This window comes from Camelus bactrianus, chromosome 10, assembly GCF_048773025.1.
Source record: "Camelus bactrianus isolate YW-2024 breed Bactrian camel chromosome 10, ASM4877302v1, whole genome shotgun sequence".
Classification (NCBI taxonomy): Eukaryota; Metazoa; Chordata; class Mammalia; order Artiodactyla; family Camelidae; genus Camelus; species Camelus bactrianus.
Window position 1 is genome coordinate 68,836,281 of NC_133548.1, and position 23,499 is coordinate 68,859,779.

The window sequence follows — 23,499 nt, forward strand, 5'->3', positions numbered from 1 at the left end:
ACCTAGTAGAAAAAGTAGAATGGATGAGCTTGTCCCTAGAGTCACCTCTAGACCACTGGTTGATTGCTTTCTCCTTTACTTAAAGTTTATACCATTCCTATTGGCTTAAAGAGAGTTAAGATAGAAATGTGTTTTAGAATGCAACTGATCAGGATATAAATGCATAGTAAATTTATTACAAAAAAGCATAAATGTATTAACTATAATAAAATATGAAGGCAATAAGGACTTTATTTTTGCAGCAAACTCTTATTACCTATAAAATATTCTGGAATCACCTGGAAATAGTACAGTGAAGTTTACAAATTAATCTGCACAAAGCTATTTCTTTTTTTTACATGAGAACCTGTATTTTAATTATTATTAATTTTTTTGGCTGGGGGAGGTAATTAGGTTTATTTTTATTTTCAGAGGAGGTACTGGGGATTGAATCCAGGACCTCTTGCATGATTAAGCATGTACTCTACGGCTTGAGCTATACCTTCCCCCTGAATAAAACTATTTCTTGTAATTGTCTTCAACTGAAATTATCTGTGGATTCTATAGTTAGCCATTTCAAATAAATATAGAAATAAGTATAATGTTCTCTTTAATTTTCCCAACCATCTACTATGGTTTAAAACTATGCTTTAAAGAAAAGGGAAAATCCTTTAAATGGACAACAGACTCCAGGTCCAGACAAGTTGCAATTAGTCAAAACAAATTTTATTACATATTGTTAACATAGTTAGTAGTAAAAGTATACATTGAACCATGTTTTCCTTTGTAAAACTCTACAAAACTAAAAATTTCTAATTAAACCCATAATACCTAGATGTCACCTATAGTTGAATTTTGGCTAATCTGTCTGCAACACTCAGTAAAAAGAGAAACCATTGTGAAATCTTTCATATATTTTCAAAAATAACTGTGGAACACTCATTACAATTTAAAATGAGGTTACTTAAAATATGGATTGTAAGTTCTTCTAATTTTCATTGAAACAGATTTAATCTTGATAGGTGAGTTGTTTTTGGTCCACGTGTCCCATCGAATTCCAGTTGCAAGCAATTTTCCGGGGAAGTGATGAATGCCGTTCAGATTAGCGAGACCACACTGGTTGAACCACCAGCCCGTGTGGTTACTAAGGTGACTGCAGCTCCTCATAGACTGACCACTGACGAAGCATGCAGGGCGACACCCATCATTATCGACGTCTGATGTGCTGAAAGGCATCGCATTTTGATTATCTTCTTTTCTGAAGCCCCGGAATGCATCACCTGGGTAAAACAGATTATTTTTTTAATGACTAAATTTTTGCAATTTGAACTGACTGTTACCAGCCTATTATGCAAAAGCACTGCATTTAGAACTAACGTTTAAATGATTTTTCACTAGGTATCATATTAAAATCTCTCCTCCAGACAGCAACATTCCAAAATCTGGTAATGAATCCCTCAACATTTTTAAGTGGACATTTGATATAAAATCACAATCCAAAATGGAAGCTGTGTAGACAGACCCAGATAATTTTTTCAAAAAAAAAAAAATGGTGTATAAATGTCATAGTTTGAGGAAGAGTAATATGGTAATTGGTAATTTAGGAAAAGAAAATATTTTACACATAATATATTTTTTATACCAGATAGAGAGATATGGATGAAGGTGAAACTTCTACCTTTAAGAAACAAATTTATAGCTGTAAGCTGTTTGGTTTTATTTAGAGGCCACCAAATTTAAATAAAATGCCCAATGCCTTCAAGAAAAAAATCAGCGACACTGCTGAGGTATGCCTTTTCCTCATTGCTCTCCACATGATAAATGGACCAACTGGACACTAGTTAAAACAATACTATAGTTTAAAGGCTTACATTGGACATTCTATGTATGGTATCCTTGATGGTCACAATAATTTTCAAAGATTAAGTATCTTGGCCAAGGCAATCCCGTTAACTAAGTGGCAGCAGTAGAAGTCATGTTTGTTTGTATGTTTTAAACCATATAAATAAAAGACTCTAATTAGTCCCATTGTACTTAGATTTCACTTATATGTAAAATTTGCTAATGTATATTCGAAACACTAAGTAAAAGTGAAGCTATGTAAAATCTTTGAAGAATTCAAAGCCCATCTTTGTTTCAATCTATCCCAAATGTTTGGCATCCCTTGAGATACGTCTTAGAGGAACCCAGAGAACTTCATTAACAATCTGTAACCTGTTTTGCAGCCCTGCTGAGTATTAAAATCTCAGACTCTGCACTTCATGGGAAACAAAATGCCTACACTGCAGATATTTGCAGGGAGAATATAATTTTCAACACCCACACAATGCAATACCTTTCCGAAGTTCAGATGAGAGAGACAACACTTACGGAGCACTGCCTATAATAATTATCATATAAAGCGTCCCTCCACAGACATGCTCTCTGGTTTAAGTCCATCAGAAGCATCACACATTTTATGGACTCCTAACTGGATTACATTTAATAGATTATTTTGAAAATATCATGCATAAGTCAGTTTTGGAAGAAATAGCCCATTAAAACTCATTGTCATGTTTTCTGGGAGACTATAGTTAAAAACATGACACTTTGTTTTCTCTAAGAACCCAGAGAAATTTCCCTCAAGTTTCAGAATCAGGGACTATCTGTCCTCCTGGCAGAACTGTGTTGCTCAAATGTTCAAACTTCAAATTTCCATTTTTGCTCTGAGCTCAAAGTCAAATTTGTGGCTCACCTCTACCAAACACCTGATCACATTCAACCCCCTGGTTTTCCTATGTTTCTATCTTTACATTCCATTGACGCCTTTTTCCTTAGTTTGGTCATATTATGTGATCACCATTTGGAAGTTACTTGACAACAGTATTGGGAAAAGGCAGAGTAAGGCATGACAAAATCTGAGGGTTCTGAAATGAAAACATTCTTGCCATTATAAACTGAATCCTCTCGTTAGATCCTAGTCATCTTTTACAGAAACCCACATAAACTTTTCCTAACATTGTATGTTCCATATTTAGATAGTTCTTTATACTTTTAGAGATGAAGTCTCAAAAATTATATAACTCTTTAAAATGTCCCTATATGTCAAGATTTAAATTTCAGACTTTTACCTAATATCCTGAGACTAAACCCCCTGAGATGCCAGAGATTCCAACAGTACCAGACAACTCTTCGTGCCCAGTAATTTTCCTCCTGGGTGCCTTGACTAAGGCTGCTTTCTTTGCCAACATTCATTTGCCAAAAGCCTATCCACTCCTCCAAATACAGATCAGTGATTCTCAGCCAAAAGGATGCCAACATATCCATCTAGTGAACACAAATACCTGGGTGCAAACTTACTGAATCAGATTCCGTGTGAATATGTACTTTCAAAGAGCGTCCCAGGTGGATAACATTAACTCTCTGTTGAAAATAACCCTTTCATGAAGAGTTTCTGGATGCAATCAACTGGAAGCGTTTCTCAACCTCTCTTTACCCCCCAAACCTCTACCAGTACTCTGCGTTTTCAGTTTTATTTATCTCTCCCTCTCTATTGCAATCAGTTAAAGAACTGTGAACATAACTCATTCATTTTTGGATTTCCAACACTAAATGTACCCAATGAGCAAGTACCATGAAGTGCAACAACAGGGGAGCTGAATTCAGTATTAACTCAAATTTAAAATTTCAGCATCAAAATGTAAATCTAACATCAAGTGTTTTGAAGTTCTAACAAACTTAATTTCTTTGGAAATGAGTAGATGCACTGAGGCACAGCGGGAAAGAAACCACTAAACTAGTAGTTCTCTTGACCTGGTCCCTTGCCCTGGCTCAGATGTGATGAGCTGGCAATCTTGGGCAAGTCACTTAATCTTTCAGGTTTCTTCACCTGTAAAGTGAGAAGAGTGGAGATCAGCTCTGACATTCGATGACTTCTAAATGCCAGCCTCTCAGAAACGTGAAAATGTTTAAGAAATACCTTCCCAGCCTTTCCCACAGACTCTCTAGCTAAAGAATCAATTGTGATTACATATGGTAAGTTGTTTTAAAGAATATGAAGCACTTCCAAATCATAAGGTGGTGCAACCATCATGGCAGAGTTTCAAAACTCAAGATTTAGACAGTTTTCTCATTCTTAATCTAGTCTGTTATCATTTATGTGTCATACACCAAAAGAAATGCATGAATTTTATCTCCACCTAATATTGAGTCAGTTATGTTTAACTCTTCTGGATAATTTTAGGAATTAAAAAACTTACCAGCATTTCCTGAATACCGTCCTAAATGCATTTTAAAAAATCTTGTTTCATCCTCTAGCCAAAAATTATCATATGATGCATAAGCGAATGTGTCATCTTCAGATTCCAGTGCCACATACAGCATAAAACTGGTATTCTTCTGATTCACTATATAAAAAATCTTCTTCAGCCCTAGCCAAAATTCGCCTGTTAAGAAAAATGCCTTTTTTTTAATATATTTTAATACAAATTAATAACCCTTTATTATTTAGTGTTTGATGTTGTTTAGTGTTTCAATAACTGTGAGATGGCACACATAAATACTTTGAGGGACTGGATGACCCTAGCTCAAATGATCAGTGTTTGCCTAATTTACCAAAAAAATATGTATATCTCCCCACTTCTACTTTACTAGACTGAGGATAACTAGATTCTGTTTCAGTTTTTGTCTCCCCAAGTTAAATTCAAAAATTCATCTGAAGGCTAAGTAAAAAGTCAAGCTTTACCTTAAGGCATGTCAACAAAAGACCAGTTGAAATATCATGGCAGGTAACAAAATGATGTGTACCAGTAAATGTAAGAGGTTTAACCTCCAAATTAGCCTCTCTTAAAGATATATGTCCTGAAAATGCTCAGTTGAAATTATTTTTTTCTGTCTTTGTGAATAATGTTTTGTGAACAAATATTTCTTTGTTATAATACAGCTCGTCGGTTACCTATGACGTAACGTAGCAACACTGGAGACGTAACCTGGAGTATCCTCAGGTTTAGGGTCAATAGTTCCAAGATGATTGTGGATCCAAGGTGAATTATTAAACTCCCTAATTCAGACTGCATGCTTCTTGCATGTTCTAGCCAATGGCTTTCTACCTCCCTCTGCCCATGGCGTAGCCTCAACGTGAACACCCTTGCTCTGAAGTATATCCCTCCACCTGAATCATGAAATTACTGAAGGAAGTAGGGGTCTAGTCAAAACAAACTCCAAAGAGTTGGGGGACAATGGGACTGCATTCACACTCTTAAAACTATAGCTAAGATACTAAGTCAGTCTCCAGGGCTTACAGGGGCATTTTAGCTACAACCCACCTAGAAATGAAAAGTATTCTGAAGAAGTACAGGAAGAAAATGGGTATGGGAAGCAAGAAGGAAGTACTAGAAGTAAGATGGGCCTGCCCTGTGCCTCACCGTCTAGGACACTCCAATTTAAGAGTCCTTGCCATCTTTCCCTTTATCCTGACCCTAAATTTGACTTAACAATATATTTTCCCTAATCCCAAGTTTATTTTTAAAATATACCAAATACAAAGCAGCCTGTTTACATGAAGGATACCTGTCTGAAGACCTGACACTCAAATAATTTCCCCATAGAAATAAGCATTTAAAGATGATCATTTAGAGCCTGCAGACCTATGACTACTCAATTCAGAAGGCAGGGCTCACTGGAAAATTGGAGGTAATGCGGAGAAAACACAAGTATATCAACTGCACTCCATAGCACAGCAGCAATCTGGCCTGCTTCATAACATTTTATTACATTTCATGTCCCTTCTAACATCACTGGCACGTGGTAGCGTTTTTAGCAGCTACACTAGCACCACCACTCACTAAATCCTTGGGTGACATTACTATGGGGTTTAAATTTTTTCTAATTATAACAACAGTAATTTAAAATAATGGCATTGAAATGATCAAAGTCACTTGGGAAAGTTCCAATTAATGTAAAATTCTGCTATGTTCAGAAATACTGGTGGTTCTATTTGCCAGAAAAAGTGATGCTGCCACGTGGTAACAATGTGAACAGATTTTACAATTCACCTGGGGTTTACATTTTCCAAATTTTAAGCATAGTGATTTTTATTGACATTTTTATAAAACACTGCTCCCAGTTCATATATTTAAAGTCATACAGCCATGTACCCCAATTCTCTATTTCATTTGCCTGTGTAGACACAGCACAAATCTCAAGAATTTCAAGGTCCCTGACCATTCAGTTTTCCAGTCTACAAATAGTCATTGAGCATCTACCAGAACTCTGCTGGGTGCCTAGTCAATACTTAATAAATATCCAATTTAGAAATCACATTTCAACAGGTATCTGAAGATTTTCAGATCCCAACTGAAGATCTACTTATTTTAAATAATAATACAGAGAGTAACTTAAGCCACATTTTTATATTCATAAGGATTTGCCATTTTTTACTAGCAATTTGACCAATAGAGACACGGTCTGTAGGCATAATACCAAAAAAAGAAGAAAACAAGAGGGAAAAGAAATAAAATTTGACCTAAAAGGTCGCCAAATCCATCCAGATAATCACACCACAACCTTTGGAAATCAATTATCCCATCAATTCTTTTCTGTATCACAGTCCATCCACCTCCTCTGTAATCCATGTCACACATTACCTAAAATAAACCCAGAAAAGGTAAAAATAACATACTATTATTTTCATTCTTTAATATAAAACTCATACCTCACCCTTAAGCCTAGAGTAAGAGGTGATACTTCCACTGGAAGTTTCAGTGCAACTGTATGCCATTAACATATTCAGATTTTTTTACTCTCTAGAAATAATATTGTTTATTATGATACAAACCTAACAGATAAACAAGAAGTTTCTACTGTACAGCTCAGGGAACTATATTCAATATCTTGTAGTAACCTATAATGGAAAAGAATATGAAAAGGAAAGATAAAAAAAAAAAAACCTAACTGCAGCCCCTGTATCAGTCATTTTTGTCTATATGTAAGTGTTTGTAGCATTTGAAGTCTATCCTCTTATTCCTCAACTCCATAAATATTTCCAGCTGAGTAACAGCAGTAGCAGTCTGATGTGGCAGAGTGATGTATTTTTTTATAAATTAACTTTTCCTTTTAATTAAAACACTGCTTTGTTTTTAACAGTGTTAAATGTGCCTGTATGCCTGTCTTTAATTGCTCTTTTCTCCAGAAGCTGGAATGCCTGTGTTCAGACTGGGATTTTTAGAGAGAAAGGCATGATCATGGCCCATCTCAGCAGGGCCTCAGAGGTACATCTGTGGTGCTCAGAGGACAACTGTAGGGGACCCACAGAAGTGACAAAGAGAGAAAATCAGAGCAAACCTCCATCAGAAACTTCCCACACACGGACAGAAAAAGGCAGTGTGGAGGAAGTCAGGGAACCAACACTTTCCCACAAAAGAGGTGATTATGCATCCTACTCTTCTCAAAATTAGAAGCCTTCCCTTTCCACATCTGTTCAAGCCCATTTTTGAATCTGTATGTGAAGTAATTTAGGTAATTTAAAATTATTTCCCACTTAATTCCCAATTTTTGACATCTTGCTGATAGAAGTCAAAAAATAATGTTAGCAATTCAAAGACAAGAAATTGGTAGTATCTACTTAGAAAAAAATTATTTTATTGTGTAATAAAGACTATCAGTAAGTTATGATATTGGTATTATAAACTTTCGTATGCACAAAAAAGTAACCAGAAAATTATATATATATATATATAACTTATGTGTATACATATAAAACAATATACATAATTTCAATAATATACAGTTTCTAGTAGAAATTTCTTCCAGAAGTCATATTATAGAACTACTAAGGATAGACATGAGTAATTTAATCAATTTAAGAATGGATCAGCTTAATCTGTCTCACATTTTAGTGAAAGTTTTTTTAATTATTAATTTCTTATACAATCACATAAAATCATCGATCATTCAAAGAAAGTTATAACCATGTATAGGAAGAGAAATTAAAGTATTTCTAGCAAGCTCCAAGACAAAGCACACCATCACTTTTTAATATCTATAAGCTAATTAAAGGAAAGAAGTATTTATATTGTATAGTTCTGCCTACTGTAAGGATAAGATCTTGCATTAAATGGATTTACTTTAAAGGGTATAACCATGAAAACTCAAATAGAAAAGTGAAAGACTCTTTAGTTCTTTTACTGGTTTGTGGTTTGGGCCAGAATTCCAGAAAGCAAAAAATTTGAAACTGGAACTTATACTAATTTATTTTAAAATTTTCAAGAGAAAATAAAATATCAAAATAATTAAAATTTTAATATTAATTAAATACATAAGATGCCTATCCATATAATAAGGGAAAACTTTACCTCAAATGGGTAACTAGCTCCTTCTGGGTAGATTATATACAAACCACTCGGTGTTTTAGTCACAGAGCCAATGGTATCTTTAATATCAGTACAATCTAAACCTAGAAAAGTAAAATTCATTATTTAGGATATTTCCAGGTATAAATTTCAGACTTAATCATTTTGCTGTAGAGAATTGACAGTGCTAGCTGAAATCATTATTATAATTCCCATTAATGATATGATGATTTTAACTTCTTGGAAATGAAAAATTGTCTCAACTTTAGAAATAAGAAGAAACTAGACAGATAGATGGAAAAAATTGGATTAAACAATTTATGCTGCAATAAACCTTCACTAGTAACTCGCTGTTATTGATCAGTGTTCCATTTGGTATCAACATTTATTTAATATATTTTATAATTATGCTTCTTTTGTCCAAAACATAAAAATGCCCTTTCAGAAATCTAGGCTTATCTTGGGGGCATAACGTGTAGCATAAATCTGTTTGAATGGCAAGGAGAAAATCCAAAGGAATAAGTCCATTAACTACTACTGACACATCCTTTCTACCCTAAGATACTTCACTTTGTATTATCTTTGTATGATAAATGTAATAAAATAGTTCAACCCTTACAGCATCGATTACCCAGAGAACAAACACGTGAAAGCCTGAGACTGGAGAGCCAGAAGCCTTGGTTAGAGTCTTCGTTCTACTCTTTACTAGCCGGGAACCATTAGCTAAGTTATGGCACCACTTTTCTTCATGTGTAATATTGTTATAATAACACTACTGTCTACTTGCTATTCGGACAATTTACATAGTAAGGCATTATGTGAAGGACTTAGCATGGTGCGTAGCACACAGGAAATGTGCAGAAAATGTCATCTGCAAAAAATTAGGTATAAAAAAAATCACTTGCTTTGCCCTTCCTTTCCAGAAGACATAGATTTGTTGCCTTCCTTCTGAATTGCCAGGAGACATTTTTATAAAAACTTTACGCTTAGAGATATGATAGAAGTTTACAATGAAGGACTAATCTGAGTTGCAATATCTGCTTTGCCATCACCATCCAAATAAATAAACAGGTTATTTAGACTTTTCCGGGCTTCATATTCCTCATCTGATGATCATCATCACAGCAAACCCTTATACTGTCTTATGACACAGCAGGCAATATTTTAAGAGATTTTGGTGTATTTACTTATTCTCCACAACAACCATGTGAGGTAGGGACTATCAGTTTACTGGTGAGGAAACCGACATCAAGGAAACAGTGGATCAGGGACTTGAAGACAGATGGTCTGACATCAAAGTCCTTGCTCATTACCAGTGTATTACACTGCCTACACTACTCATTTACGGGAAATAAATGATATAATAAAATAATTTAAAAATCAAAAAATAACATGTGAAAGTGCCTGTCTATGTACCTGACACATAGGAGATTCTCAGTAACAGATTACTCCTTTCTCTTTGGAAGGAAAAAAGAAAGATCATACACCAGGCCCTCAATAAATATCTACTGGCTTGGAACTTTTTGGTATTGGTTCACATCCGTAGAGGGTATTTTTCTTAGAAACCCATGCCTTTAGGAACTACTATACTGTATTTTAGTATAAAAAGTGCTAAATTCCAGTTTGTTTCTATCTTAAGTTTCTTTTTCTTTTCAAATTTAATGTCTCAATTTGAAATCTTTCAAACATGTCAAAAATACTTTTTACAGGTGGGAGGAATTCTGAGACCTTCTTTTCTTCTAACTGAAGATGGATTGTTAATAAAATGTAAAGGGGAGGCTGAATTCAGTTACATAAACCCGTGCTATTTTCAACAGATTCAGGATATCTATACACAGCCATGGCTTTAAAATGGTCGGAAAAACTTCCCGATTCAAGAAAAGTACACATTGTCTGGGTTGAAATTTGCTTAATGGCAGGTATTACTTCTCCGGTCTGTTAGATAATAATGAGCTGTATTTTTTTTTTTAAACAAAACTTCTTAAATACACCGACCTGTCCAGGAAAATTTTAAGCAATAGAAGACAAGTATGAAAGGGCTGAAATACCAAAGTTCTCACCATGTGACTGAACTGGTCTGTGAGGAAAAGGATCCAGCTGTTTTCTAAAAACTTCTGTAGTCAAAAGGAGAACTCGATTCATGAGCTCATTAACCTAGACACACATGCACGCATTTAAATGAATTTATATTTGAACAAAACTCCTTTAGCTGAGTTCTATGACTGATATTTCTAAGCCTCTTATAAATCCAGCTTTGAAATATATATGATGCCTGTTTTTCTACATTGAATCCCTTGCTGCTCTAAGAAAGCAGAAAAGGCATAGCTAAATAGCACTCATTAAATTCACATTGCTTTCATCTGCATTTGACTGCTCTTGCCTGTCTGTTCTTTGTATCTTGCCTGCTCCTTTGCTGTAGTTTCTTATCTGATCTCCCTGTCTCCTTTCTCTGCTCTTCCTCAAGTCTTCCTCCACACCAGCTGCCAATCTAAACATTTCATTTCCCTGCTCAGACACTTTGGTGGCTCCTTGGTGTGGCATGACTTAGTTCCTATTTCTTTAAGTCAGTTTTCCTCATACACCCTCAAACTCACCAGCCACTCCACCCTTGCACCAACTCCGCGCGGTTTCCTGGCTTGGAGCGCCCTACCCTTCCTCTCCAACCTTTGTGACCTTTGAAGCATTTATCCATCTTTCATGACCCAGCTCACAATCTCTATCATCTGGCAACATTTCTCGCAGTTCAGATCGTGAATTTCTCTTGTGCTTCATTCTAACAGCATTCATAACATTTTCACTATCTTTTTCTGTTCCGCTAGGCTGTATATACCTTAAGTGAAGATTCTCTTTTGTTCTTACTGCTTTGTTTGCCCGAGGCTTACTTACTATGGTGCCTCTAACATAATAGGCATTAAATAGATATCTGGACATGAGTGCATTAAAAAATTAAATGATTATACCTCTGGCTAACTATATCAATGTACACATGCAATATCAACACAATACAAAAAAATCCATACCTGATTAGATAAGTAATCCAAGGAAGCCTGCTGTTCATCCATCATATTTCTTAGTAGTTTTTTCGTATTCCGTGTGTAAGAAACAATAGAATTTTGCAAGTTTCCTTAAATCATAATAAAATAAGTAATTTGCTAAATATTATATTGTTAGTTAAATATTATATTGTTATAGAAAACAATTCCAGTGGAAAATAGTGAACTTCACATGATTTTGGATAAATATGTAAACACAGTAATATCTCAATTTACCTAAGTACTCAGAATTGCATATTCTAGTTAGTATTTTTTGTTGTTGTTTAACTCAGGATTGACCAAGAAAAAATTGTTTCAACACTTCTCTACGACAGTATGCTTCCTAATCATTTAGATTACCCCCAGTAATTTAATCTATTATAACCAAAAGACAACATTCTGAATACAAGTTCTCACTTCATAAGATGGGAGGTATAGGAGGTCCAAGACTCATTAATTTTTCCTACATAAGAAAGTAAAAGGCAATCATTCCATATTATGCAAGTTAACTTTTAAAATAAGTCTTTAAAAAATTTTTTTCTGTTAATGCTATATTTTTACATAAAGAAATTGCAAACACACATACATATACACACATAATAAATCTGAATCAAAAGTTTTGGCTGGTTGGTTTCTGGTTAAACTTTTACTATATATTTTCCTTTTTAGAAATGTTTTTATTTTAAAACAATCTGACTTATAGATTAGTTGCAAGACAGTCTGACGAACTTTTTCCTAATTCTTTTGAGAGCATGCCACCATGGTGCCCCAGGAGATTTCATTGTGTTTTTCTCACACCAAAGACATTCTTTACAACACAACCATCAAAATCAGGAAATAAACATTGACTAGCATATATTTGTCAGACTTTATCCAAGTTTATTCATTTATACTGATGTCCTTTATAACCAAAGGAGCCACACATACATTATTGCAAACATTATTCTTTTAAAAATTATTTCTATTATCCTAATTTTCACTCTAGCAGTATAATCACATTAACAATTCTTGACATTTTAAAGCCTACTTCATTCAGCTTCATCTCTCATTTTTACTTTCAGTCTCTCACTTTCTATTAGATATTCCTTATATTTAGACTTTTGTCTTAATGGATCTAAAGGAGGCTACACTCATGGGTTTGAGAAGCCTGAGATACTTGTGTTACACATAGAATTAAACACAACAAAGTGAGCGTTTCATACATTCTAACCTAGGAGTCACAGTCCTATAAGAACTGGGTCAGATCATCACCGCCCCGCTTTCAGATCCCGCTACTCACCACACCCACTGTATACATAACAGACCATGAAAATTACTACACTGTTACTAAATAGTTTTAAACAAAAATGGAGATTTTTAAAGTTTTTTTTTTTAATGCTTTGCTACATAAGTTGACTGTGGATTTGTACTATACAAGTTGTGGTATTGTCACAGTTATTCAACACTAAGGAAGTCCTCCCTCAAAACCAGGCTGTAATTTCTTATTGGTTCAGATGGAAGCAAGAAAATAGCCTCCAGGGAGTTGGATACGAACAGTGCCTCCTGGCTTGCCCTTTCCCTCTGCAGCTAACTGATGCCCCGGGGCTGTATAGAAGAAGGGTTTGTTCACTTACCAAATAGTTATGAAGCACTTACCATGTGCCAAACACATATAATCTCTGGCCTAGGATGGTCAAGATACATATAAAATGAGCCAAACGCTTGAGTATATTTTTTCCATCTCTCCCTTAGAAATAATAAACCATATACCTTTATAATTGTGGTTATTTTTAATACTTACTACATATGAAATGTTTTTCTTCTCGTGTAACTTTAGTTTTAACGTCACATGATTCCTCGCAGTCTTCTTTATAAACAGTATCATTACTTTTACTTTCACCTTTTGCATTAGATTCATCTTCTACAATATTGACTGCTGGAGAATCCTTTACATTAAAAATAGAAATAAGAAAAAAGATATGAATTACCTCATATATAATAAGTAAGAAGACTCTAGAAAAAAAGATGAGATTTCAGGACATACACAAGGATGATCATTAGAAAAAAAAATGTAATTAACTGTTTAGTTCAAACTCCCCCAAATAAATCTTATGGGTGAATTCTGGGTATGAACAATAAGTGTATGTTAATTCAATATTTTTGCGCTTCTTTTTCTTCTCAAAATCCAAAAGGATTTATTTAGGGTCTACTTTCCATTATGCTGGCTCAATGGCCTTGACCTTTAACTTCTACACATTTCATGTGTGATATTGTGCTGAGTCATCCCTCTTCCAGGACTCCTTGAAGAGGGACTAAGAAGGTTCTCCGAGATACTGACACCATTTCTATGCCAAAAGGACTTTCTGCCACCAATTATTAGGAATTATGGGTGTAGCTGAGAGAGAAATGTGCAGAATTGTCACTTTTGTATAAATTAAAGCATTTACAGATTTAAAAGCTATCAGTGTAACAGCAGAAAAAAGGCATAGGATTTTGCTTTGCGAAATCAACAAAAGATGTCACTTTAAAAAGCCAACAAAAAAGTACAAACTAGTGGTTACCAGTGGGGAGCGGGAAGAAAAGAGGGTCAAGGTAGGGGTAGGAGATTAAGAGGTTTCAAACTACTATGTTAAAATCAAAAAGAAAAAAAAAGCCAATTACAGCTGTCATTTCAATGGTATCTATTCTTGTTGGCACACTTGTGGTTTCTTTAATATTAAAGCATTCTTTGGTAGAAATTATATAATTTAAATAACTCTGCTATTAAAGTCCAAGAATAAAACCACGCTTTGTCCTCTTTGTCCCAAATATTCAGAGACGGGTAAAGAGCTAATCATATTACAAAAGATATTTGCCCCAAAAAGATACTTACATTTTCTTACATAGATCAAAATTAACTTCTTGCTTTTTTCCCCCTATAGTCCTATAATAATTGACATACTAGGTTGTAACCTAGGTTACAATGATATTTTTGAAACCAAAATAAGATTCTTAAATTTTTAGTATACAGCATTAAGTTTTTAATATTTCTGTGGCTTTCCTAGAATTTATTTTTGCTTCAACCTTGGTATTGACATAGTGGTAAATACATTTTCTAACATTTAAAAATCATAAGCCAGCATTTAATTGTATAGAGAGTCAAATCACCATCTGCTTATAGTATCGCATACACTGCCTTAGCTATCACTCTAACATTGTTTTGAATAAAATTTTGTAATTTTTAATTTTAGAATTGTCTAGGTAACCACTCACAAGATTATATCTGAAATACTGAAGTTTATAGAATAGTTTTTTTTTAAACAAAGCGAATTTTGTTCTCAGGTACCAAATATTTCATCATCAAAGTTAACCAGAAAACTTGCTGGCTTCTTAACCTAGGCCTGTGATTTCTTTAAAAATTTTTCACAAGAAACTTCTTAAGAGTCACTCCTCAGTTTATAATTTCCTAAGTTTAAAAATAATACCATTAAAGCATAAGTCTCAGCAATTCTAAATAAACACTTTAATTTTTCCACAACTTATATTGACTAGTGTAATTAATCTTTTCTAACGACTAATGCATATCTTGAAAACTATACAATCATGCTTTCCTAGCTGAAATAATATTGCTGAAATTCTTACCGTAGAATGATGCACACAGTTACCTCGTATAACTTCTCCACAAGTAAAAATACATAGATTTAAGAACAAGAGTGAGGCTTGGAAAAGAAACATCATATTTTTCTTGGTTGGAGAAACGAAAAATATCTTCAAAGATCAGTCAGCTCTCTGTGGAAAGAACTCCAGTACATAGCGTCTTCAGTCGAAAAGTTCTGGAAGCTGTACAACAAAAACAGAGGCCAGTACTTAATCGTTTCCATGCCCTTCTTTGAAACAACACCCTTCAGATGAGAAACAAGGTAGCCTCTAGAGATGCTATCATTTTTTTTTTTAATCACTGTATGCCTGCATTATAGCATTATAAATCCATGCTTTTGCAATAGGTAATAGCTAGTTAACTAGGTAGCTAAATCAAGCAAGCCAACATGAATTTATAAAATCATCTCGCTTCTGAGTTAGATTTTGCCCTTGGGGAAAAATGTCTTTGATAAGTTGTACCTCTATAATTGTGAACCAGTTTGCATAAAAATCATAAGGAGGTAGAAATAAGTGATGGAGTGGGAAGAAGAGTACATTGGAACTATTTCTAAAAACTACTAAGTAGAAATTTTATCAGTGTGGATATCCAAAGAGGACAATTCAGACTTAAAATGTTTCTAACTGAATTTAGCTGTCAATAATGGTCATATTAACCATACATATGTGAGATTTCTAGGACTCTAATTGATTTGTATGGTTTACATAAATAATGTTAAAACTTCAACAATTCTGAACATAAGGGCACTATTGTTATTGAAAATTACCACTCTCTGAAAGTTGATAGATCAATGTCTACGATGAATTTTCAAATTCTCCGTGATAGTGGCTCCTTCTCTTCATCACACAAACATGCCTAAGTCTTCACTATCCTAAAATTAGGAGGCAAAGCAAAACTTTCCTGAGTCTTGCTTCCTATTCAGGATATTTTTTCTGTTTCCTTTTCTAACCCAAAATCACAGGGTAGAGACCATAGTTTTTATGGTACTAGTCTAGCGACTGATACGGTATAGGCACTAAAATACTAATTAATGAAGTAATAGCTTAAGCTAATTACCTAGTCTCTGACTTCACGTCCTCACCACCTACGGTTTAAATGTATTCTTATCGCTTATTCTACTGAAACATTCTCAAAGTTTCTCCAGTGAGGCAACGTGGGGAGGTTGGGAGTCCTGGCTCCGGGACCAGAAATTTGAATATTGATTCCACCACACATTTGCTCTGGAAACTTGAGTGAAGTTACCTAATATCACTATAGCTTCGTTACTTCCTTTGTAGAGTGGGGATTGTTGTGTGGATTTGATGATTTAATATACGTAAGCACTTAGCACAGTGCAAGAGAAACAAGCACTCAAATATTAAGCGGTATCACTATCATTCTTTTATTATTATCATTATTATTATTATTTGACCTGTTCTAACATTGCTGACAATATTGATGACTTTTAACATCGATATTAGGACTGGATGAGTATATATCTTTAATCTTAAATTTCTAGTTGAAGTCTAATGAAATTGAAATGAGGATGGCAGAACTTTAGCAATTTTAAATCAGCCAGATGTTAAAACGCTTTGGTCTTTCACAGCTTGCCCAGAGACAAATTCAGGAAATTCTTACTTGAGGAGAAAAAAAAAGAAAAAAAAGCTTCAGCAGGGAAAGTAATAGCCTCAGTAAGAAAATACTTCGGCAGAGGAAAAAATTGTCTCAGCCAAGATGAAACTGAAAGCTCAAGAAATTGTCCACCACATGCTGCCTCACATAATTCAAAGGTTGTAAGAGTATTCAAATTAGATAAATTGTGTGAACATGTTCTATAAAGTGGCTATTACATTTCCTTTTGTAAGTAGAATACCATTAATGGTTTATGAGACCGTGTTAATGAAGTTGGGTGTCTACTAGGCATCTCACATTTAACATATTTGAAGCCCAAATCTTATTTCTTCTCCCACCCTCAACCTATCCTTCCCCATCTTAATAAATGGTAATACGCTTTATCCAGTTGGTTCCAGTCCCAAATCTGAGAGTCATATTTGATTCTTTTTTTGTTTTCTATTTCACTCATATGTCACGCACATGCATCAACACATCTTATTTATCGGCTCAAGGTTAAAATTTTGAAAACTTCTTGACATCTCATTGCTACCATCCTAGCTCAAGTTCCCATAATCTCTCATCCAACCTACAATAATAGCATTCAATCCGGTCTCATTGTTTCTAGTCTTACCAACTGCAGTCTAGGTTCCCCCATGGCCATTAGAGCGATCCTTTGGAAAAGTTAAGCTAGATATTACTCTCCTACTCAAAATTCTCCAATGACTTTCCCTCCATTGGAGGTTGGATTTTTTATAAATTCCTTGTGTAATACTTAAGTCCCCACCGAATCTGAAGGACATCCCCCACGCACTGCTCCAATCTCGTGTCCCAGCTCACTTCCCCTACCCAACTCTGTTCCAGGTACAGTGGTCTTCTTGCTCTTCCTTGAACATATCAAATATAATTCTATCCTCAAAGCCTTTTGTACTTAAAGCATCCTCTGTTTCTGGATAATATACTTCAACCAGATATTTGAACGGCAACCTCCTTTCTTCATTCAGACCTCTGCCCTTGACTTCCCTTCCTTGGACACTTTCCCTGAGCATCTACCTAAAATAGAATTGATCTCCATCACTATCTCCCTACACTACTCTATTTTTCCTCGTAGCACTTTTCACTGCCTAATATATTCTAGTGAGGAAGAAAAATAAATACCAGTTTAATCAGCATAGGGACTTTGGAATTTTGCTCTCTACTGTATCCCAGCACCTAGAAAGTGCTTAACACGTAGTAGGTGCTCAATATTTATTTCCTTAATAAAAGAATGAATTATTTTATGGTTTTGAAGTGTGAAAGAATTAAGCATTATATTTAATTCCAATGTCTCTTTTGACAAAATATAGAGATTTTAGTGTAATATTCTTTTTTATTGCTTGAGTCATACTTATCTTTCCTGCCAAGAGATGAAGTTTATAATTGCCTCAAATTTATATTTCTATTAACCAAATATCTAATCTTAAGCCCTTTTTTCAGAATCTATACAGCTTACAATTATTCAACTTAATAAAGAGCTGTACAACTTAAAAAAGTGAAAAACTGCTTAATATTTTGAAGAAAGAAAGAATTTAAAGGTCAAAAATAGATCTTGTAATGTTTGTAAAAAGCTTGTAACGTTGTGTTTAAAATTTCTTTTCTTCCTGGTTATCATTTTAAAGCAACATTTGAATAAGAAATGATTATATGAGCAAGCATTTGTAAGCAAATGAGAAACTAAGTTATGCTTCTTAATGCTAATATACCATGCAACAAAGCAATGAGGTGCCTATGAGTGACGAGATACCAAACTAATAATATAGCAAAAACTAGACATTCAGGAAGGTCAACCATGCCCAAGTACGCCAAACAGCAAACACAACCTTTTCACTTTTATTTGCACTTTACAGTGCCCTACTTTGCTTACCTCTCTGAAGTTGGATCTTGAGAAACAGACTTGTGACGATAGCAGGGGGAAGAGGAGCAACACCAATGCGGGTGGCTAGGCCAGTTAAAAATTTGCAAAGGTAGCTAATCGTCCCACTGTACACATTTAGCCTTTCTTTGCCAAGATTATGTATTCTTTCCTCTTGGAGTGGTCCTGAAAGGGGCTTATGTGTTTTGTGTTTTAAGTCAAAATCAAATTTGTTGTTGCACTTTAAAATCTCAGTCACCAGAGCACATTCCAATCTGAGTCATTGCATCCAACTTTGCAAAAACTCTTTTAAATAGTTTCAGCTGGAAAAGTTGATTATTTGAACTCTAAAAGTGAACAAATTGATTCACAAAGGCAGAGGCAGTTGCATGGTGGGTGAGTGATTTTTATTCGGTTTGTACATTCTGCTTCTAGTCTGGGAGTTTTTACACACACACACACACACACACAAAAGCTGACTGAGATATACTCAGAATTATATGCACTTTTATAATGAGCTCCAACAAAAAGTTTCGGCCTTTTTTCAAATTTTCACTTGCAAAGCCTTTTAAACTGATGGCTCAAAAATCCATTCACTTTTCCATACCTCCTGAAACAATTTCAGTATCATGATCTCTTTTGGCATCTCTTCCCAGGAGATTACTAAATTAAATCTGCACTTCTTTTCAGGCCGCCGATGCTGTGATGATCTATTTCCAGAATCTGGCAGCAAGGCTGGCACCAATAAAAGCCTTTGAAATGCAGACCTTATAAGTAGGGAAATGGCAAGGGAGACGGCTGCAGACGGAGTGGCAGAAGCATCACGGAGTGGGTGAGGGAAGGCAGAGAAGGGAAATTTCCATTCCACAGAGCTTTTTAAAAGAGATAGTGTTTGGGGATAGTGATGCCCAGAAACACTTAAAACTCAAACCCCACAACAGGACTCGATACTTAAACAGCAAATCAACCCTGAATTATCCCCGAGGCAATCATTTCAGACTCCCGCCACGGTGGTGTCTGCCTGAACCTGGGGATTTTGCTCTCAGTATCTCCACGAAGACATCCTCATAGGAGGGAAGGAAGAACTGAGTCAGGCTCTGAGGCGCAGTTCAGCGCCACCACTCCAGCAAGGACTCGGGTCCCTGGGGATGCCAGGGCTGCTGCCCGCTCTCCCCTCCCCCACCCCGCGCGCAGCTCGCGGCCGGCGGGGGCAGCGGCGCCTCCTATTGGCTGCCTCGGATGCCCCGCCCCGCCCCCCACCCTGGTTTCGGTCGCGAAGGACGCGGCGTCGGTTGGTTGTCAACATGGCGGCGGCGGCGGTGGCGGGGTCGCTGCCGCCACCTCTGCCACTGCCAGACAAGGTCGCCGCCGCCGCGGCTGCCGTCGCCACCCCAACCACGAGCGCCGCTGTGCGGGAAGCAGAGCTGCCGCGGCCATCCCTCCCTCGCCAGTGACGCGGGGCCTGGGAGACGGAGTGCGGGAGGGGCGGCGGCGGAGGAGGAGGAGAAGCCCTAGCTGCCATGAGGGAGGCGCCGGGCGCGAGCCGGGAGGCGGCGCGGAGGTGAAGGATGCTGGCCGGGAGGCCCGGAGCCCGGAGCGCGGTGGCGGAGCTGGGCGCCGAATCCTCGGACTCCCGCGTCCGAGCCCCGCTCAGCCCTCGGCTGAGCGGCGCGCGTCACCGACCTGGCGCTTACCTGTATCCTTCCCAGCCGTGGCTGCCGGGGTAGCGGTGTTGGAAGCGGGGCCCATCTCTTTTCCCATTCGATTCCCATTCCCACTGATGCGAGGGTGGGAGAAACGAGCCCGTCATCTTAGTGCGGGTATTTTCTTTAGCAATCGTTCTTGGGCCCCTTAAACCCGAACTATTATTTTATCCGATTCTAGGACCGCATTCCCCACTACCTGGTTATCTCACCCCCATTCAACTTTGCTGTAATTTTTTTGTGAATTTTAAAACACATCCACCTTGTGTTCTGTTGTTTTATGGCTTTCTAGAGTTATGCCCTTATGTTCTTCCTATTATCCACCTCCTGATTAATCATGCTACTTGGAGAACGGAATTCCGCAAATACGTAAAATGTTTTGCCCTCCTGAAACAGTCCACGTTTTAACAGTTAACCTACCACATCCCTAATTGATTTACCAGAGCTGCTAAAGCCTCACACAGTTGGGATTTGTTTTGTTTTCCATCCTCTGCCCAGTCGGTTGTCAGAGAGACAACAGACAGAAATTGAGAAGCGGAGGACCTGGAGGCTTCAGGCTAGACTATCTCTGACCTTTTCCTAAGAATTGGCCGAGCCCACCTTTGAAATTGCTGGGGGTGCACTGTAGAAGATTGAAAGGGTGAAAGTTTTGTTTTCAAAATATGTAAACCATGTTTGTTCCGTCAGAGAATGTCATGATAATTAGGATTTAACCTTTGTACTCTCAAAGGACTTGGTTGGTAGTGATGGTGCCATATAATCATTCTTGTCAGGGAATGGAGTGTCTTCTCTTTCCAAGTGAACCCCCATTTTCCTATCCTTACTGTCTCCCACTTCTGAGATGTTGCAGTTTTAAAAGCAAGTCAACAACCAGTTTTAACTCTGCTTGCTCTTTGGCTAGGTGCTGGGGATGCAACTCTAGTGAGGAAGACAGATACGTACCAAGCTTAACAAATGGTAAAATATCCTCCTCTAATCATGGTTTCCTCAAGCTTCTGTCCCTTTTGTCTTTCATTAGTCAACTTCTCAAAATGGTAACCTGCAAAAACAGCTTCTTTTCAGGTAGTCAGTATTAACTCTGTTCACTTTGGCTTTTGCCCTTGCTACTCCTCAAAACTGTCTTCTCTCAATGTGTATTCTGAAATTATCTGTATTGTTTTCTGCATGGATTTGATTCTGTCTCCTTGACATGGTATTTTCGTGGACACTGAACTCCTATTACACTGACCCTGATTTATCTCTAAATCAGAAAATAGGGAAGCATTGTAAGTGGCTCATTGACAGTTATCTTTACTGTCCATTTTCATTAATAAAATGGTCATAGACAGTTTTTTTAACTTATATGGTATGAAAGTTGATACAAGAAAGAAAATACTTGTAAATAGAATTCAGCAGTACCTCAAATGAACAAAACCAAATAGACATAATTCTAGAATTCCAGATGGTTTCCTGTAAAGAAATGCATTCTAATAATATACCTGAATACTAAATATAAAGCTAAAATTAAGAAAGTTGTAAATGATCATTTCAATAGATGCCCAGAGGCTTTGATAAAATCCAACAACTTTTGCTAGTATGTGTATATATATGCATCTATATGTGTATATGATATATAAAATAATATACATTTTTGCTAGCTTATATATATTTCCTATTATATATTAAAATATGTGGTCTGTACATGTATACATATTCACATTGGGAAAGACGAGTTCCTTTTGAACGTAATAAAGACACTAAATCAAGAATATCATATTACTAGTTAGAGAAACAAACACCTTTTGTATTATTTTGAATGTTCTTAGTGTCTGTAATATTTCTCATTGGATACCTGGTACAAAGTAGGTGTGCAAATGTATTGAATGAATGAGGAAATGAAAAAATGAACTGTAGTCTTAAAATAAGTGAAGTGGCTTGGTAAAAGTTCTACATAACTTCGAAATATGAACTCAGTACTCAGAAGCCATCCAGCTTTCTGTTGAAGATGTTTTCTCACTGGAGTCAGAATTTCCTGATTCTAAAGGCTATAGAAGAACAAAACCTTATAAAGTTCCCCTAATGAAAACTAACTAAAGTTCTAGCATTTCAGTTTTTTATAAGAATTCAAATAGAAATAGAATAAAGTTTGTTTTTTAAAAAAGTGAAGATTTTCATGTCCCCTTCACACTATGCCTCTTTTTTTTCCCCATAAATACCCCAGTCTTTTCCCCTTCCATTTTACGCTAGCACCCACCTTGCCTGTCTATTCCCTACCCAGTTTATACCCTGTTCTTCATTATCTACACATCTTGTCTCACCACCATCCTCAGTTCTTTGCACTCTTACTCTTCTCCCTCAACCACCCAGTCACTACTCTAATCCTATTTCTCCACTCCTTCACTCGGATAATAAAAATGCTATCAGAGAAAAATCACAAAACAGTAGACTAGCACTTGCTACAGCTTGATGGGGTCCTGCTTCACTATAACAAGATCAGGGTTCTCTCTTGTTCCTCTTAATTGATGCCTATGCCACATCTTGATCAGCCCCCCTCACTCTCAGTAGACTGTCTTACCACGTCATCAGAGAAGGGATATCCCATCTCTCTCTTACAATTTACTTCCAACTTTTCTCTAATGACCTTTCCCTTCAATCTATAAACACTCAGGTCTTGGCTATCCTTAAGGTTAGTAATCAAACCTTTTTAACTCTGCTCTGTTATCACCTGTCTATTCAAACTTCTAAAAAGAGTGGTCCAAATTCACTGTCTCTACCTTGAGTCACACTTTGTACTGCATTCCAAAATAAACTTGAGCTGATAAAAAGGATAAATATAAAAATAACTACAAAATTGTAAAGGAAAACTTACAGAAAATAGATTTCACATTTTTCATGGTTTGAAGGTATACAATTTTACCTTTTAAAAAGAAAGAAGAAATTTCAGATGAAAACTATTTCAAAGATAACTCATTAATTTGAAATTTTAGTATAAGGGGAAATTGTATAATTAAAATGAACTATCTGAGGAAAATACTTGTAACTATAATAGAGAGTTAATATTTACACTATTCTATTTCTATTGAATTTATTGAAATTGTTTTTTAATGAAGTTCTCAATAAATAAATGGCCACTAACTCTGAACTAACAGTTCACCAAAGAGGAAGATAAAAATCAGCAGTCAAATATGGAAAGTATTCTATTCTGTTAATATATACACATAATAAAACATGGCTTCCCATCTGGTCTTCCTAAAAAAGAAGAAATACTGCCCTATGCTCATGAGGTTTGAAACTGAATTCATATATTGCTAATGACATGTAAATTTTTAGAACTCTTTTAATTTTTTAAAATTGAGGTATAGTCGATTTGCAGTGTTATATT

The 23,499-nt window shown here is 36.1% G+C and overlaps 2 protein-coding genes across 6 annotated transcripts in view; one reads left to right on the forward strand and one right to left on the reverse strand.

The window, feature by feature from the left end:
* Positions 1-683: 683 nt before the first annotated feature.
* Positions 684-18,625, reverse strand: ANGPTL5 (angiopoietin like 5). The gene is made up of 9 exons (XM_010973324.3): positions 18,448-18,625; positions 14,939-15,136; positions 13,119-13,263; positions 11,327-11,430; positions 10,367-10,460; positions 8,310-8,410; positions 6,482-6,602; positions 4,218-4,403; positions 684-1,259 (listed from the first exon to the last, which is right to left on the reverse strand). The coding sequence occupies exons 2-9, from the start codon at positions 15,032-15,034 to the stop codon at positions 940-942; spliced, it is 1,167 nt and encodes a 388-aa protein (XP_010971626.1). The 5' UTR covers positions 15,035-15,136; positions 18,448-18,625; the 3' UTR covers positions 684-939.
* Positions 18,626-19,714: 1,089 nt separating this feature from the next.
* Positions 19,715-23,499, forward strand: part of CEP126 (centrosomal protein 126) — a 62,238-nt gene continuing 58,453 nt past the window's right edge. For 4 of the 5 annotated variants that reach the window (XM_010973317.3, XM_074372937.1, XM_074372935.1 and 1 more), the window contains exon 1: positions 19,715-20,131. In XM_010973317.3, the coding sequence (XP_010971619.2) occupies positions 20,004-20,131 (128 nt within the window). In that variant the 5' untranslated portion in view covers positions 19,715-20,003. The remainder of the gene's footprint in view (positions 20,132-23,499) is intronic. The other variant, XM_010973320.3, reaches the window with a different exon arrangement.

Excerpts from the sequence above, each read along its gene's own strand:
- ANGPTL5 (XM_010973324.3), bottom strand. The coding sequence starts at position 15,034 with ATGATGTTTCTTTTCCAAGCCTCACTCTTGTTCTTAAATCTATGTATT. Across the intron at positions 6,603-8,309 it reads GAGCTAGTTACCCATTTGAG|GTAATGTGTGACATGGATTA; the intron begins GTAAAGTTTTCC and ends GGTTTATTTTAG. Across the intron at positions 4,404-6,481 it reads TGGATTTGGCGACCTTTTAG|GCGAATTTTGGCTAGGGCTG; the intron begins GTCAAATTTTAT and ends TTTTCTTAACAG.